The 18,809-nt window shown below is 41.5% G+C and overlaps 1 protein-coding gene and 1 long non-coding RNA gene across 2 annotated transcripts; one reads left to right on the top strand and one right to left on the bottom strand.

The window, feature by feature from the left end:
- The first annotated feature begins 1,719 nt into the window (after positions 1-1,719).
- On the top strand, positions 1,720-11,080 carry cotl1 (coactosin-like F-actin binding protein 1). Its single transcript, XM_047348540.1, has 4 exons — positions 1,720-2,083; positions 3,051-3,133; positions 8,867-9,024; positions 9,227-11,080. The coding sequence occupies exons 1-4, from the start codon at positions 2,007-2,009 to the stop codon at positions 9,335-9,337; spliced, it is 429 nt and encodes a 142-aa protein (XP_047204496.1). The 5' UTR covers positions 1,720-2,006; the 3' UTR covers positions 9,338-11,080.
- Positions 10,807-16,274, bottom strand: LOC124857327. Its single transcript, XR_007035570.1, has 2 exons — positions 16,236-16,274; positions 10,807-16,169 (listed from the first exon to the last, which is right to left on the bottom strand). It is a non-coding gene; the product is annotated as an uncharacterized LOC124857327 (long non-coding RNA).
- Positions 16,275-18,809: the final 2,535 nt, after the last annotated feature.

The following is an 18,809-nucleotide window of genomic DNA, read 5'->3' as shown; positions in this document are numbered from 1 at the left end:
AGAGGGAGGTATCCCAATCCTTGTGGTTTTTAGTATAACAATGACCATCAGTGGGCTCTAGATGGACAAACTTTATCAGTTTATTATTTTACTTAGTAACCCTACACATAGCCCATTCTAAAATGTCCAAACACTCAGTAGTTTATTCTAACCTCCCCAACAACCCACACCATTCAGACCCTTTGTGAAAATCCTTGAGACGACATGTGTTGTTAATTGGCGCTATATAAATAAAAACTGAATTGAATTGAAGCAAGAGTGGAGGAACCATTTTGTCATAACCTGGTAACATAGGGACTACAAAGCTGATGCACGAGTACTGTGGAAGGAGTCTAACATGACAATGACATTTACAAGTACCAGGGAGGGTGTTCACCTGAAAAAATGAATGGAAACTGTCTGAAATAATGTCTAAATGACAATTATCCTTAAAGGTTCTTCTGAATACTGCTTCCCGTTTTCCTCTTCAGTCTCCACATCTGCTGGCATCCAGAACATGAGGCATGAACATGTTAAATAACCACAGAACCCTTAATGCAGCAGGGAAGCTGGCATAAACCTTTTGACGCTTGATCGTCTTCAGAAAGTCAGAAAATAAATAACAGCACAAGTATTGACTTGATTGTTGTTTTACACATGTGTGATTTGTTTAAAATCCAAGACATGGATACAGAATGGTCTGGACTTTCATTGTATCACATTTAGTAGTTTAGTTGAGTATGTAGTGCTGTGTGCTTTTGATCCAACCCAGTTCATTAGATTTGATCTGATTTTGGATTTCTTGAATTTAGAATCAAAATTGGCTGAATCAAGAAAAATCAACCTCACAGTAACCTTCAAGAAGTATTCTCTAAAGGAAAGGTTCCTGGTCCGTTAAACAGTGTAAAGGCACCAGAGAATGTTCCCTGAACATAACAGTCTCTGGAGGTCACAGATATGATAGCCTGAAAAAAACCATCTGGGAATAATCTCCTCTGGTTATAAATATAAAATGACCTCCAGGAAATCCTCAGGGAAGGATCCGTAAAGGTTTTTCAGTCGTACCTTACGGGAATATTCTGTAAAGGTTAGTGCATAAGTAATTTAAACTTTTATAATGTGACACTCAAGCAACCTGCATGGATTGTTCCCCTAAACGTACCTTCAACATTCACAGAAAACCTTCTCTAAAGATTTCCTGGAGGTTCATTTCAACTTTTACTCTCTAGGAAGCTGTAGGGAATATTCTCCAGACATTTTTGGAAAGGAAATTTCAGTGACATTCAGAAAGCCTTCAGAGATGTTGCTGCAACATCCACAGTGTGACCTTCTGGAACCCATTAATGAACATTCCCTGGAGGTCATCACATGACCATATTCTATGATTCATGGACTTGTTTGGTTTTTAAAGGAAATTCAGTTTAGGTTTGTCTGTGTAAAACTATCAGCACAGTATCAAAGATGAAATTTAGTTTTTTTCCGCTTCACAGCAACATTTCAAATTTTCCTAGGGCAAAAAAATCAAATCACATTACAAAATGTAAACTGCGTTTTTTATTATAATATAATCATAGATTCTGTCAAAAATGTAACTGAAATGATTGAAATTATCAGGGTACCTAGTCTGAATCTGCCTAATTTAAGGTTTTCTTCAGCTCCGTGCTTTATTTTGAAGAGTCTCTCCCGGAAGCTGTATTTGCGTGTCTGTTGTGATTGACGGTGACGTCAGAGCCGCTGATCAGTGGCCAGAAGGAGGAGGTGAACTCGGCGTGTCTCCTGACTGGAGCCAGATTGACTAACATCACCAACGCCCATAAAGTGGAAACATCCAGGAAATGAAGCGACTTTCTACCAGAGACGCCGCGTCGTCCCGTTAATTCAGCGAGACCCGCAGCAGCAGCAGCCCGCAGACTCCCTTCCTCCTCTCGGATGTGCAGCATCCACCGCTCCAGTTAGACGCTATTTCAACCGTTTGGCACTAACCCGGTTCGGTTCTGATTTTCCACTGACTTCTGTCCGGCTGAACGATGGCTACTCAGATCGATAAAGAGGCTTGCAGAGAAGCTTATAACCAAGTTAGAGACGATAACACGGAAACCAGCTGGTGAGTCCATTCAAGAATCGGACTATTTTAGCGTTTTTCACTTATTCATGAACTAAAACGTGTCACACATATAAAGTGGAACAGATTCGGAGTCATCTGCAGTTATTCTGTTCTTCGGCTGGTGAAAAAACGCACAGAGCAGGTTTTCAATGAATTTAATCAGAGCAAAACATTTTAATTTACGTCATTTCATTTGAATAGAGCAAGGCGTCTGGGAAATATGAGCAGCTATGCGGGATTTATGACGAAGCACTAAATAAAGATTAGAAGTGATCGGATATGTTTTGTGTCGCAATACTTGAACAAAGAGTGGCACCTGCGGTTCTTCAAGTTCTAATGCAGCTTGTTGGACCTTCGCTCACCGTGGGAACAGTTCAAGTTCAGGAGCTACATGTTCTTATTCTGCGCCGCACATGTGTCTGGGTTCTGTCTGGTTCTGAGGCCCAGCGGGGCAGAAGTGATTTACTTTGTCCTGTATGCATAGAGCTGGACGCTATTGTGATGCCACAGAAACATGGCTGATTCATAGCTGGGGGAGGTGGTGGTTCAGGCAGTCTGTGTGAAGATGCCTTTCTTTGCTGCTACCAATTTCCGGTTTTCTTTCAGGTGTAACCAACCTTTTAGTACCGCGTAAAAGAAAACAAAATGTGCTGTTGAGAGTCCAACTAAAAATAAAGCAGTTGTCCCAAAAAAATGATCCGATTTTTAATAAATTCCTTTAAAGTTCATCCTGTTGCTTAATGGGTTTAACAGCAAACAATAGGAGGTCTGAGTCACAATGCATTTAATGAGTAAAACATCTGTATATGATCTTCCGTCCACCAATCAGAGTCCATATTGACAGACACCGATCTGTGATTGGTGCATCTCTCAGTTTGATTATTGGAAACTTGCCCGTTTTATTGCACACATTTGTGACTTAGTGCACCATGCAATGTGCAACAATAACACACTGTTCTTCCTGCAGGGCTGCATTCAAATATGAGGGCTCCAAAATCGTGCCTGCAGGACTGGGGACTGACTATGAGGACTTCAAGAAGCTGTGTACAGGTAAGCAGAAGTTATTGTTGTGAATGTACAGGTATACCTGTGTTATACTGTGTTATATGGCCAGCCTGATGTTCCATGACTTGACTTTGCAGCAGTAATCTTATAAGACTGTGTTCTCTGTCAATCATTACCTTTGAGCGCTGCTATGAAGCTGTCAAATCATTTAACTCTGTCTTAGTGGTGCTGCAGGATCTGTTCTAGTTTTCAAGTCAATATTCACATTTCTATACAGATTTCAAAAGTTCCCTCCTGGTCAGAGTGAAGCATCTGCTCAGATATTGGGTGCGGGAGTTTCAGCTGCAGGCTTTTCTCAGTTTTTCTACATTTGCAGCCTCTGGGCTGGTCTCCTATTTGTTTCTTCCTTCTCGGTGCTCACATTCCTGTGTTGAAACAAGTCTTTATCCCTCTTCTTCATGCAACATCGGTCCAGCTGCTGGGTTTGCCTTCAGTTCCTGTTCAGAGATGACACACACGCACATCTTTGAGCTTGTCTTCCTTATTTAGCAGTGAAGCATTCGCCCTGCAGAAAACCCTCTGAGTGTGGGAGGAGCTGATCAGGGCTGAGATGATCCAGATACAGAGCTGCAGAGTATCGATCTGTCTCTAACTTCTGCAGAAGCAGGAAGTGATAACAGAAGAGCACAAAGCATGTATAGCATTTTCTACTAAATCCTCTTTCCTTCTCGCAAGCACTTTGGGAATTTTAAGCCCACTTCCTGGTAGCAAAATGTGCCAGCAAGAAGTTGCATAATGAGCAATGAGAGAAACGGATCACAGCAAGTTCATTCATTCCCAAAGCTCTTCTTTTAGGGTTCGAAATTCATATTCTGAACCAGAGTATTTTCATTTTTAGCTTTTAAACAACCAAAAATATAGAAATATATTTAGTTTATTTATATAACATCAGTTCAGAACAAACATCATCTCAAGGTACTTTACAAAAACTCAGTAGTTCATATACAATAGCACATTGACTCAATCAGCCAGCCAAAGATCATATCTCATGTCTTCGCTCGTTTTTCAGCTTTCTGTCCAACAGGAACTGGATGATCTTGCTCCCAGGGACGTTCTGGGTTTAAACTCTACAGATCATCTTGAGGACCGGCCCACTGGATCAGTCTCAAAGCCGTCACTGGTTTTTATCCCTTAGGTCCGTCCGCAGTAGCTGGCTGTTGACTTTCAGGCCTGGATGTTAATAAGAGCTCAGATGTTCTGGATGTTCACAGGGAGGCTAAAATGCACAATAAACAGTCCAGGATGATATGAATTATTGCTTTTCTTTCAGGTTTGATCTGTTGTTTCAAGGTTTAATTGAAGACATAAAAGAGACGCAGTGAGCTGCAGGTTAGACGTGCTGCTTTGAATCCAACAGAAAATAAAGGAATTAGAAGTCAAAGCATCAAAGCATATGTTCCTCACCTCTATATGATTTGTCGTTTTGTATTTCTAGACAGAAAATGGTGGTGTTGTCTTTAATGACTAGAAGAAAAATCAGATTTCTCAGTATTTGACCTGAGTATCACCAGTTAGGCCCAAATCTGGGGACCTTGGCTGATTCTGATTTTAGTTTCGCACATAAATCAAAATGTTTCTGTTTCCCAGAGGATTTTAAGCAGATGATGACGAAGATAATGATGCTGTTGCAGCTGACTGAACTGTCTGGTGACCACAGATGGGCTCTGTCTCTTATTGGTCAGGATGTTAGGGAAATCTGGCAGTAACTCGGGCTTCAGGTGTGGGGAACTCCTCAGGATTTCAGACCTTCTCGGGCTCTAGTGCTCATACAGAAATGTGCGGTTTTAGCAGCTGGAGCTTCCTTCCTTGCTGAACTCGTGGCTCTCATGTTCTCCAGGGTTCCTGGCTGAGCTTAGGGTTTTCCTGCCGTCTCATCATCGTCACAGTGTCCTGGCTGTTATCTTTGCAGAGTCAGCGATAGACAGAAGATGAAACAGGAAGAGTCTTGCAGAGGGAGGAAGTGGGGGGAGGTGGAGAGCTTTGGGTTGGGCTGAGGGTTTCTTTTTGTTCTGGTTCCTCAAGCTGTGACAATAAACAGGAACACAAGCACGCCACTGAATAATAAATGACTTACCCTTCATAACCGTTGGCTGATTTAGTCCAATCAGGTGAGCAGGTGTCCTTACCTGCATCGTTAATTGCCGCACTGATACGTTCCTGCTGCTGTTGGTGAGAGTTGCGCCACATCTTATCACCACAACGTTCATCATGAACTCATCATAACGAGCGTTTCACATCAAACATCTGCCGACTCCGGTTCCTTCACTGGACAAAAATCAAGCCACACATTCCTCTCCCCACTGACCCCCTCCAGCTCATTCTGGAGGATCCTAAAACGTTCTCCATCTATAAGGCAGAAATATTTTGTTCTGGGTCTGGGCCAGGTTCTCCTCCCTGTGGGGCGTGTCCAGAAATCCTCCCAATGGAGGGTCCCAGGAGGCATCCTGATCAGACGCCCAAACCACCTTGGCTGAATCCTTTGGATGTGGCAGAGAAGCGGTTCCTCCCCTCATCTCTAAGACCAGTCTGTAGAGGAAAGACATCCAGGTTCTGGTTCTTCCAGCCCAGACCCATATCTCCACACCACAGAGGAGGTTTGGAATGTGTATGGATCAGTAAATCCTGTATTTTGCAGCTCAACTCCTCCTTCTCCACCAGGCTGGTTTGACATTCTCACTGGATAAAAACCTTCTGTAAGGTCAGTCATGTTAAAACATAAAACTATAACATGATTCAATCATATTTATTTAAAACAGAACTGACAGGTATTCCTGCAGCTGCTAAAATAAGACAACATAGTGGCTATTCCAGTTATAATAAGGTTATCTATAATCTAGATTTTTGATTTTGATACATAGACTTCAGTGAAACTCCAGAATAAACACCCACTCCTGCTTATTGTGGAGATTTTACTCTTTCTAGACGCACACAAGTATAACGAGCTGCTTAATTAGTCAGGCTGTCTGCTCTGGTAGAACCTGCAGTCATTGCCTTGGTCAGACTCATGGTGGTGCTCCTTTAGTCAGTGCACAGCAACCAGTAGGGGAGGGGCAGCACTGGGTGACTCTATGGTCTATACAGCTGGAGAAAACTGTGGTACTCTGCCTGGTCTCTCTTTAAGCAGTTTTAAAAACGTCTTAAACCCTCTGCCTGCTTTAACCAGCCTCTGGTTACCTCCATCCCCTGCTCCATACTGCCACCAACTGGGAACAAAACTACAAGAAGGTGGCTGTCCACCTTTTCTGGTTTAGACACGTGACCTCAGACTTGACGAAGCTAACTGGACCCAGCTCTGTGCATCCTGGCTGCAGTTCTCTGCAGTGGTCATTTGAAGATACTGCAACAGCCACGTCAAACCATGATGTCCAGCAGAGGCCCTCTTCTCCAGCACTGCACCTTCAGATCTATGAGATCTTCAAAGGGTGATGGTTCACATCTACATGGAGCTGTTATTGAAGGCTGCTGCTGCTCTACGGTTTGTACTCCGGAACTTCATGATGTGACAGCTCTGCTCACTGTGGTCTGGGCTGAAGGATCCAGCTCCTGGAGCTCTGAGACTACAGCTATAATGTTGAAAATGACTACAGAGCTCTGACTCCGGCTGAGAAGCATCAATGAGCACACGTTTGGACCTCTGGAAGTGAGAACATGCAGCGATTCAACATGTGTTTCTCTAGAAGATTATATTTAGTTAGTGAAGGCCTGTTTCTCTCTTCATTCTGCTTTTAAATCTGTATAAGTTCTTATTTTTATTAAGAAATTCTAATGCTAATAATAAATCATTACAATATGTCAAAAATATGAGTGTGCAATATTAATGACAGAAAAGGACTGCAGTAGTGAACATATTCCAGTGTGATGAGTTCACCTGTTGCCTCCTGATATCATGTTCAGCCTGTTGGATGGAGTCTCAGAGCAGAAGATGTTCTGACCGGACCCAGAGCCCAAGATGGTTGTCGTCACGGACGGACAGATGGCTTTATTGTCCCACAAAGGAAAATGTTGTTTCCACGGGTTGACAAGTGTCCGATATCTGCGTCCAGAGGGCAGGAGCTGAAAGAGGTCATGGAGCGGTGCTCAGTGTGAGACGGCCCATTGCTCTGTCATTGAGTTCAGTGATGTTTGGTGTGCAGAAGCAGATTATTTTTGATGCGATGTGATCATCACCACCACAATATTCACCAGTCACATGACCATCGCATGAGTTTCTAACGTCCTGCAGCCCTACACAGCACCTCCACCTGCAATGGAGACTTGAGAAAATCACTGCATTCAGACTGAAATGAACTGCAGCCGTTTAATAATAATGATTAAAGATCATTTGAGCTCTGCTGCATTAAACTACAAGCATCACTACATATGTATATACCAGGCTTCAGAGGCATGAATGCATAGAACCAGCTAATTTTTAGTCTATATGATTCTCTCTAGTGTTGATTTGGCCACCATGATAAACCTGTGATGTTTTGCAGCTCTCCCTGTAGACACGTTAGGCCAGTTCCAGCCTGCCTTACTTAGAGCATGTTCTCTTGTCTTTTCCGTTTTGAAGAGTTGCTAAGGGAAGTTGTTACATCACGTGTTACATCACATGTTTTACCCTTGAAAAACAGGAAGCCATGGATTACCAATTAAAAATGTAAAACAGGAAAGTTTTATGGCACCTCTAATCAAAGTCTTGTTAGATCAAATCGATCATTTCTGGCTTCTAACGCTCACTGGTTCTGACACATTTGATCTGAGCAGACACGGAGCTAAAGAAGAGAGCACCACAATGCTTATTACCAACAGTGTAATCTTAACTGGGTCGGGTCAGATCCGGTTCTCAATGATGTGTTTAGATGGAGAAGATCAGATGGTTGCAGTTCGTAAACCAGGACGGTCTGCTGAAATCTGTGCAGAACTGGTGCATATTTGTCCTGTAAATTTGAACGGTACCATCATAAACTGGAGCTTTTTGGGTTTCTTTGGAGTGCCGGTTGGAGAACAGTACAGAGAGGTTCTACAGAGCGATTGGGCTGCAGGTAGAATAACAGCATGAAGAATGTCAAATGAATAAATCAATTTTCCATTAAGGTTCTGCAAACAGACACATCTGAAGGTGTTCAGGTGTGGTCCAGTACTGGTTTCTGTTGTAACTGGACCAGTATGAGAGGTCAAAGTAACAAAAGAAGACTTGAAATGAACTGAAGGTGTGAAATACTGAACATGGTAAATATTAATGTTATAAATATTAAGGTTATTAAATTTAACGTTGCCTGTTTTCATTCACTGCCTTGATTTTAACGCCCCCGTTTTTACCACTTCAGTTTTATCATTCATCGCGTTCAGCATAATTTTTGTTACTTCCGGTAAATCGGAATATGGCCGATCTATAGTCCATAGACTGGACTGTTGTTGGCTGGAATGAACTGGGTTTTAACTGGGACCCGTTTGGTTAATACAGATAATCAGAACTGATCGGAACAAATTCAAACGATCTACAGACTGGATGAGTTTATATCTAAGATCTTTTCTTAACAGGCGTGATTACTGAAGGCTGCAAAGCTGGCAGCACATTTACTCTGGAAGCCTATCGACCCGGTTCAGTCCCGTTTGGACTGCTGGGGCTTCAAGCTAATTTGTCTAACCAACTCTGTCCAGTTCCATTTGAACTTTAACACTTTAACTATGTTGGCTTTCTACACCATTTTATCACAAATAAATCTTGTGTTCCCTCAGATGATGGACGTCTGTTCGGTTTTGTCCGATTTACGACGGGAGACGCTCTGAGCAAGCGGGCCAAGTTCACCCTCATCACCTGGATTGGCGAAAATGTCAGCGGACTGCAGCGTGCCAAGATTAGCACCGATAAGACGCTCGTCAAGGACGTTGTGCAGGTCAGAGACTCTGGAGAAGTGTCAGTTAAACTGACGGTTCCCCTAGGAGAAACTGGACCTTACTGGGTTAACTGGCTCCTGCAAGTTTTGTATAGGAGGGCAAAATCCACTGATAGATTAAGTGTTAGTTCTATGTTCTCTTGGGTCATAGAAGGTTCTTTTCCAGTCGTTCTTTAGCTAATCAGACATCCTCTCTCTGCAGAACTTTGCCAAGGAGTTCATGATCAGTGATCCGCGGGAACTGGAAGAAGAATACCTTCGCATGGAGCTGAAGAAGGCCGGTGGAGCCAACTATGATGCTCAGGCCGAGTAGAGAAGTCCCACGGTCCAATGGAAAGGTCTGGGTCGGGGGAACTAGGCACGGTTGGACTGTGTGGTCTGAAAGGGGGTGGGGAGAGTTGGGGCGGGGCTGCTACCTCTCAGGAAAGGAGTGAGGGGGAATGGAAAGAGCACATGACCACTAAATATTTTTACACCACTTGATGGGCCTGTTAATGAAATCTCATGAGATCCTACAGAAAATGTTGTTTGTTTGCTTCGTGTTGTCTGACGGGTGCTTATATCCTCACTTTTAAAGTGTTTGTAAATGGAACTTCCTGTCATCTTTCCTGATTTACTAGATATGAGGCGAAACATCTTAATGAACCAAAATAATAAAAAGTCTTTGTTTTTTAACATCGATTACTGTGACATGCATGACCAGAAATCAGCCAGCGCCAGATTGTGTTGCTAAAAGAAGAGTTTTTACTTTTTCCCTGGAAAATCTAGGATTAGTAGGACTGCTCACCCTTCTTTAGGAGCTGAAAACTGGCCTAACTTATTTCATTTTGGCCCAAAAAACGAAAATTAGGGAAACCACTCTGGAACTTCAATTTAACAGTACAATATTGTACTGTTAAACGATTAACAAGCACTTCTCCACATGTAAATTTAAAATGGAGACTAACATTGTTGGCTAAAAAGGCTGGCAGGTACTACAGTAAATTTTGAGAAAGATGCAAAGGATAGTTCACATTATTAGTGTTTAGGGTTCTTTGAGCTGCTTATTAGTGGTTATTATCTTAATTGAAGAAGATGAATGTTTGAATGTCTTCAGATTGAGAGAAAGAGTTTTTCTCTGAAAGCCTCATTGAAAGCAGATCTATGGCAAACATGACAGATGTACAGATTTCTAAAACTGCATGTTGTGCGAGTTGTTTTAAAATCTTTAGCCATTAGCTTTAACCTCTGGGGGAAACTAAGCTGTTTAGCAAGATATTAACTGCTCATTGCCGCCCTGCAGAATGCCGTTTTAAAACAAACCTGAACCAGAACTTCTTCAACAGTTGGGTTCATTGCATGTTAATCATAGTGTATACAGAAACAATAAGACGTTTGAAGAGTCAGATCTGTGTGACCGCCGGTTCTCTCCAGCCTCCCAAATACTGAAAAGCAGGTTTTATAAGCACCCTGAAGACACCCGACTCTGCCCTCTCCACTGTCCACTCATGGTCGGTTCTGTACTGTGCTAAGATTTATCATCTCACTCTCATGGTCATCTCAGCTGGGCCGCAGCCGCTGCTGGAGGAACCCAGTAGATTTGTTTGAAGCCAACATGCTCTCAGTCATGACAAACTGTACTGCTGTGAAGAACAGATCTCCAGTTTTAGCTTCAAACTCTGCTAGCTGCTAGTTGTCAGCTTTCTTTCATCCTCAAAGACAAACGATAAGGATGTGGATGTGTTGCCACAGAGACCAACAGCTGATTCTGAACCTGTAGCAAAACTTCAGGACAGATTTTGAAAATGGAGATCTTTTCTTCTGGTGCAACATCTCACCTGCGTACATGCATACTGTGACCCACTGTCTTTGACTGCCTTAGTCTCCCATGGAGAGAGAGACATCATGGGATATTATGGACACTACACTGTGATTGGCTGTCCTCATCGAGGCGCAGGAGGTGGGTCCAGACCCATCATTCAAATCTAAGGAGGAGCAGCTTCTCAGTTGTTGTATCTCATTTTATTTTTGTTTCAACCCTCCCTTCCTCCCAAAAAAATAAAGAAAATGATTCATTTTTCTGTCCATTTTATTTCATCTGAAGAGTTTTACTGTTAATTGAATCTTTCCATCTTTAACACTGGTGAAAACATTTTCCAAAAAAGCATGCAAAAAGTAAGACAACTGAAAAGAGACATTTCAAAATAAAACTTGGTGTTTTGTTTTTCCACATTCTGCTTCTCCAGGATTTTTGTTCCTCTGAAAGGAGATACGTCCATAAAACAAGTCAGAAGAAATCACATTTTTAAGATACATTAGTTGCGTTTTTCCATAATCACAAGTTCGAGGCGTGCATCATGTATATTTTTGTAGTTATGGATGTTTCATACAGTTGCAGGAGTTATTCTGGTCTGTAGCAGGTTTAACAAAATCATCCTCTTGGTGTTCTTGGTTGATGTTCTGAAGAGATAAAACCAGTTAAAGTCCGCCACAGTTAGCATTCCCTTAAGCACCATCCGCCTGTTGGTACCACTCGCAACAGTTAAATAAAAAAATATTCAACTTTTTGATGGAAATATGGCTTCCAAAAAAAAAAAGCTAAATTCAACATTAATTTTACTGGTGTCAACATTCACACCAGAGCAAAGTTCAACCACAGACCAGTCATTCCAACAACATGCTGTCACGACCGATTTTATTACTGAGCAACATGTTTTCCATGAACGTATGGGTCATGGTAACGAGCCTGGGAACCTGACAGAACCTGCGTGATACCAGAAAGAGACCCATTGGTCCTGTTTCCAGTGAGAGCTCCTGGAGTGACACGGTGCCTGAGAACCGTAAGATTTCCCTTTATAGCACTAAGGTTTTAGCTGATTTAATATCAACCAGTGAAAACACAACTAGGAGTTCAGTTTGATTTTTAAGAGGTTATTGGATATTAAAACTGTAGAAACAAACATCACTTCATAAATGGAGTATTTAGTCATGAATCAAATAAGTTTCATGTATCAGTGCATGAAACAGGTCTGGTCTTTAACTGGTTCTGAAATGATCTAAAGATCTATACTAGGAAGGAATGGGACTGGGAAGGTACTGGGATGGCTGAATAACATCAGGCACAGACCAACAATTTGTCATTGAGTCTGATCCCTCCTGGTCCCCTTGTGATTGGATAGCAGAGGAGCTAGGCGCCAGGAGGGAGGAGCCAGCTCCACGTCCCACCCAGGCAGGTAGCAGCAGACACAGAACACCTGCTCTGGAGGACAATCAGACAGGATCACGGTTGTTGAGCTTTCACAGTGCTGACATTGATTAATTTATCATAATTAATATAATAATTTTCTCAGTATATTAAATATTAAACATTTTTATTGCACAAGCTGGGAGGAAACACTGTATAATAATGAGATGTGATTATTATTAGTACTAGTTCCACCACTACTACTAGAATCACTACTAGTAGCACTACTCATATCAATGGTAGTGCTACTAATCTTTCAGTTGTTCCTCTCTGGGGTCTCCACAGTGGATCATCTGCCTCCATCTCACCTTATCCTTTGCTTCTTGAACTTTTACACCAACCGTCTCCATGTCCTTCTTCACTACGTCCATGAAACGTCTTTCTCTTCTCATCCTGCCTGGCAGCTCCGTCTCCAACTTCCTCTTTCCAGTCTGTCCACCATCTCTTCTCCGAACATGCCCTGACCATCTCACCCTTGCCTCCATAACTTGATCTTCAAACCTGCCAACCTTAGTGGTTCCTCTGATCTGCTCAGTTCTAACGCTGTCCATCCTGGTCCCTACCATTAAAAATCTCAGTATCCCAATAACCATGACATGAGTCACAATTTATTTATCCAGTAACGTGTGTCTGCAAGTAAAATGCTAAAGAATCCTTTACTTTTTAAAGATCAGCAGTAATTAAAATATTCTTATTTAACCATTAACATAAAAACAGGGTTCTGAATACCTGGAATCATTCAATCAGTGTGGATGGTGACCTAGAGGTTAGAGAGCAGGGTATTTGTGACCCAGAGAGGCCACCAGTACTCTGGTTTGAATCCCACAGCCTGCCACTCTGGGTCCCAGAGCATGACCTTTAACCTCTGAATGCTCCTGGGCGCCACACAATGGCAGCCCACTGCTCTCTAAAGGATGGGTTGAATGCAGAGGTCGATTTCTCCATTGTGAGATAAGTTGTATTATAATCAGACTCCAACATTTCTAAAATCTGCTGATCACAGAAAGAAAAACCATCATTTCAGCAAAGTCCCAAAATAAAAAGTACATTTCTGTCCGATTCTTGCTGCTGGATCCTAATGATTTCCTCCCTGCGTTCTCATCAGGCCATCTCAGCGTGTCCACAAAGAATATTGATCTTCAATAAGCAGGCCTGATTTTGCAGGTTCCGTCAGTGTGAGAGACGCCCTCTGGTCGGTATCGGGTCAGTCGATGGCTCCCAGCTGTTTGAACCCAAACACTGACAGCATGTCCCCCGTTATCCTGTCTGCTGGATGGATTATTGTCACGAGTCCGCTGCTGATCAAACATGTTGTAGGGGTTTGGATCTGACACACTGGCTGCTTTTTCAGATCTTCAGAACCAAGGGGGAGGTTGCTCCAAGGAAATGAGTTACAGCCTCTGTTAAAGCTAGCTGACATGCATTTTTGAACAGGTGTGGAAATAAAAAACAATATAATTTTGGCAAACGTTAACAAATAGTCAAGAATGTCTGGTCCTTGTTTCTTCTTTATTTCTGTTGCCTTGAATAGGAAATGAGGGTTGGATTGAAATAAAATATTTTCTATTTTAAGCCAGTTCTGAGCAATGATCATGTTAAACAAATACTGTTTGGGTAAAAAGTTTAGCATAGATGAAACATTCTTTGTCCAGGCTGCAATGATAAGATAACAACAACAGGAAATGAGTTCATTAATTTGAATTTAGAGGTCCAAAAGTATTCATACAGGCTCAAATAAATATGTGGCTGTGCAGAAGTATTTCTTTAGTTTTGCTTTTTGTCCAACTCAAATGTTTCAGTTCATTAAAGAAATGTTAATATCAGACAAAGATAACCTGAGGACACATCACCCATTAAACTAATAACTGGTTGCTTCACCCTTCTTAAATCATAAATTAATCGTGATTAAGCACTTTTTTTTAATTAAACTTCACTTCATTGAACACATGCTATGGAAACCTTTATGTCAGATATTCCATTTATCAGCCCTCTAATTATTAGCAGTTTTAAAAGCATCACTATCAGTACATCTCTGGCTGCCTGTGGGAAGATCTCAAGATGAACTGGTCTTCAGTTCTCCCATGCAGACCAAAACCCATCTGGAACCACCCAGACATCCTGGAAAATAACAAGGCTTCTAACCTTTCAACATGAAATATTAAAGGAATAAATCATTTGGAGGTCACATTTGCATACAGACATTTAAATACAAAACATTTTTTCACAGAACTGAACAACCAAACCCACTGATGCAAGATTTAAAGTCTATAAGAGAGAAACCCACAACTTTTTGTCTCAACTAAACAGCTTCTAGCATGGTTCTGGCTCTAATTATGATTCTGATTGGCTGGTTTCTTGGCACAATCCTGGCTTCTACGTAGTGGTTGCAAATTTTCAGTGCAGGTCGAAGCAATTTCAGGGAAATTTCTGCACATCCTCCGAGCCACTTGGCCACAAGATTCTTTCTTTATGAAGGTATTGGCTGTTTTTATCTGCCACAGGCATTGGATTGGTATGAATAGAACTCAGTTCTGTTTGCATTGACCTGTTTATTCACTGAGATGTCTATAGAAACAGCATTTACACAGAAAACTGGGTTGGTCCAGAATCTCTTAATAATGTTGTATGTGAGAACAGAACATGTTTCACACAACTGGTTTATCTGAAGTGTACAGTGCTATCTAGCTTTTGGATCCTTAAAATCAGCAGGTTCTGATCAGATGGAACCCTATCTGTTGATTTTATTGCATCACCTTTTCTTCCTTTCTTTTTATTATTAAGCGTTTCACAATATACAGCTATAAATTTACATAGAAAAGCTCAAAATGTTTTATTTATGTAACAAAAAAGCAACAAAAAAAGAATATATTCGATATTCAGCAGAGACAGATTCTTCTATAAGGGTTGCCAAATATTCTGAAACAGTGACAGATTGTCCTATAATTAAAGTTTTTTTACTAGACTACTAAAAATCTCACGTAGCCACATGCTGTAGTACTCCTACAGCTGCGCTACAAGTGATTAATGGTTTTAATGAATTTTTAAAAAATAAGCAACATTGTGCACACCTTTTTATTGATATATTTATTATTTGATATTTGATACAGTTGACCAAGAGGTTCTAATGCAGAGGCTACACACTATTGGCTTGTCTGAACAAACTCTGGGATGGTCTATCTGACCATCAGGTTTGCATGGAGAAGGTTTCTACTTCTCTTCCAAGAATCAATGGTGTTCTACAGACAGGGGTCAGTTCTGGGGCTGCTCCTGTTTATTTATTTGAAGGTAAAGATCTGGCAGTCATTTCTACAGCTCAAGGTTTAAAAATTGAGGAATTTAGGATTTTTATTTGATGACTGTCAACCTTTTGCACTCCATGTTCAACAGTTGGTGAGGAAGTTGAAATTAAAATTGTGGTTTTATTTTAGGATCAGATCATGCCTCTCTTTTGAGGCTAAAAAGTGACTGTTGATGCTTCTTTCTTGTATGTCCAGGATTATGGTGACATTTTATACATGCATGCTGGAGCCTTAAGGTTTATAACAGGTTAAAAAGTTTTATATATTGTTGTACGCACCAGTTGGGTGGACATCTGAGGCCCCCTGTAGACTCCATCATTGGCACACTTTTATTTCAAAGCCATACTTGGACTGCTTCCTCCTGTTTGTTGGCCGACAGAACTGGAAAAGCTACTGAGGTTCTTCTCTTCGTTGTGAGAACGTTCTTTTACTTTTCAGGCCTAAAGTGTGAAGTTCATCTGCATGGAGGCAGTCACAGAAACGCTACAACTTGGTCATTAGTGCTGCTGTCACTAAATGCTTTTAATGTTACTCCTAAAGATCTTTATAGAGAATTATTTGTCTGAAAATGTTTTATGTGAGGGATGTTTTAATATTGTGTTTATGATGTGTTAATATTTGTCCTTTCTATTTTTCTGTGTTTTGTCGTGAATGTCATGTAACTCTGTGCTGCTGCTGCCAGTCTGGACCAGGATTCTCATGTAAAACAGATTATTATTCTTAGTGGGACTTTTCTGGTAAAATAAATGTCAATAATAACAATAATAATAATATCCATCTGTCCACCACTTTATTTATAAAGCATTTAAAGCTCAGCATCCTCCTCTCCTGCTGACATCCAAACAGACATTCCACCCTCCTTTGACCCACAGGACCCACAGCTGTCCAGTAACACCTCAAATTATTTATCTTCCACCTCAACCCTGGACCCTTCTGCTTCTACATGTTTGCCTTCAACCATATCAGAAGATGCTGTTGCTCCATTTGCCTTCCCCTTCCACCTGTGTGTCTCAAGAAGTCAAGTGAAGATGCAACTGGAGAGACTGAATAGGAATAAGGCTGCAGGTCCAGATCATGTCAGCCCTAGAGTCCTGAAGGCCTGTGCAGAGCAGCTCTGTGGGATTCAGCACCTCTTCAATCTTAGCCTGGCCCAGAAGAAGGTTCCAGTGTTGTGGAAGACCTCCTGTCTTGTTCTGGTACCAAAGAAAACTCACCCATCAGTCCTCAATGACTATAGACCTGTTGCCCTGACATCTCACATCATGAAGGTCCTAGAGAGACTCCTGTTGGCCCACCTGAGTAAGCAAACGGTAAACCATCAGGACCTCCTTCAGTTTGCTTATCTCTGTGGAGTTGGAGTTGAAGATGCCATCATACACCTGCTTCAACAAACCCACTGTCATCTGGACAAAGCTAGCAGCACTGTGAGGATCATGTTCTTTGATTTCTCCAGAACATTTAATACAATCCAACCTGATTTGCTTTGTCAGAAACTCCAGAAGACTCAGGTGGAGGCCTCAACAATCTCCTGGATCAAAGACTACCTGACAAACAGACCACAGTTTGTGAGACTGAAGGGTTGTGAGTCTAACCAGGTAGTCAGCAGCACAGGAGCACCACAGGGGACGGTACTCTCACCATTCCTTTTCACTCTGTACACCTCAGACTTCCAGTACAAGACAGACTCCTGTCATCTGCAGAAATACTCAGATGATTCTGCAGTCGTTGGTGGATCAGAGATGGACAAGAAGCTGAGTACAGGAAGGTGGTGGACCACTTTGTGGCATGGTGTGGAAACAATCATCTCATTTTGAACGTGACTAAAACAAAGGAGATGATTGTAGATTTTAAGAGAAACAGGAATAAGTCAAAAACTATTTCTATCATGGGAGAAGAAGTGGAGGTGGTGGAAGAGTATAAATACCTCAATGTTCACCTGGACAACAGACTAGAGTGGAGATGCAACTGTGAAGCCATCTACAAGAAGGGACAGAGCAGACTGTACTTCTTGAGGAAGCTTAGGTCCTTTGGTGTTTGCAGCAAGATGCTGCAGATCTTCTATAAGTCTGTTGTGGAGAGTGTGATCTCTTCTCCATCATCTGCTGGGGAAGCAGCATCAGAGCCAGGGACTTAAAAAAGCTCAACAAGCTGATAAAGAAGGCTGGTTCTGTTCTGGAGACTCCTCTGGAACCTCTGGAGATCATTGTGGAAAGAAGGATTCTTCATAAAATGAAGAACATTATGGAGAACCCTGAGCCCTTAATCACCTTTCAGTCAGAGCTCAGGTTCTGCAGATGTTATGAGCTCATCAAGGTGCTGAAACTAATGTTTTTTCTCCATGTTGCGACCTTGATGGGTCACACAGTAAGGGTCCAGTTATAAGTCTGTATTTGAGATCAGTGTATTAAACATCTTGGTTGTTTGTATAACTTTCTATGACACAGAATGAATATGTTGGCTAGAGGCGTGATCTGACCTGGTTAACACACCCATATATTTCCACAGCTAAATATTTTATGTTCAGTTATTTCATATCAAGAATATTTTTGCAGATTGTCAAAAAATTCAGTGTCCTTCTTCGTGTTGTGTGAAACTTTATTGCTTAACATTTACAGGTCCTTCTCAAAATATTAGCATATTGTGATAAAGTTCATTATTTTCCATAATGTAATGATGAAAATTTAACATTCATATATTTTAGATTCATTGCACACTAACTGAAATATTTCAGGTCTTTTATTGTCTTAATACAGATGATTTTGGCATACAGCTCATGAAAACCCAAAATTCCTATCTCACAGAATTAGCATATTTCATCCGACCAATATAAGAAAAGTGTTTTTAATACAAAAAACATCAACCTTCAAATAATCATGTACAGTTATGCACTCAATACTTGGTCGGGAATCCTTTTGCAGAAATGACTGCTTCAATGCGGCGTGGCATGGAGGCAATCAGCCTGTGGCACTGCTGAGGTCTTATGGAGGCCCAGGATGCTTCGATAGCGGCCTTTAGCTCATCCAGAGTGTTGGGTCTTGAGTCTCTCAACGTTCTCTTCACAATATCCCACAGATTCTCTATGGGGTTCAGGTCAGGAGAGTTGGCAGGCCAATTGAGCACAGTGATACCATGGTCAGTAAACCATTTACCAGTGGTTTTGGCACTGTGAGCAGGTGCCAGGTCGTGCTGAAAAATGAAATCTTCATCTCCATAAAGCTTTTCAGCAGATGGAAGCATGAAGTGCTCCAAAATCTCCTGATAGT

The sequence above is a fragment of the Girardinichthys multiradiatus genome, chromosome 2, assembly GCF_021462225.1.
Source record: "Girardinichthys multiradiatus isolate DD_20200921_A chromosome 2, DD_fGirMul_XY1, whole genome shotgun sequence".
Taxonomy (NCBI): Eukaryota; Metazoa; Chordata; class Actinopteri; order Cyprinodontiformes; family Goodeidae; genus Girardinichthys; species Girardinichthys multiradiatus.
The sequence above is the reverse complement of the archived record's forward strand: the minus strand, read 5'-3'. Positions and strand labels throughout refer to the sequence as shown.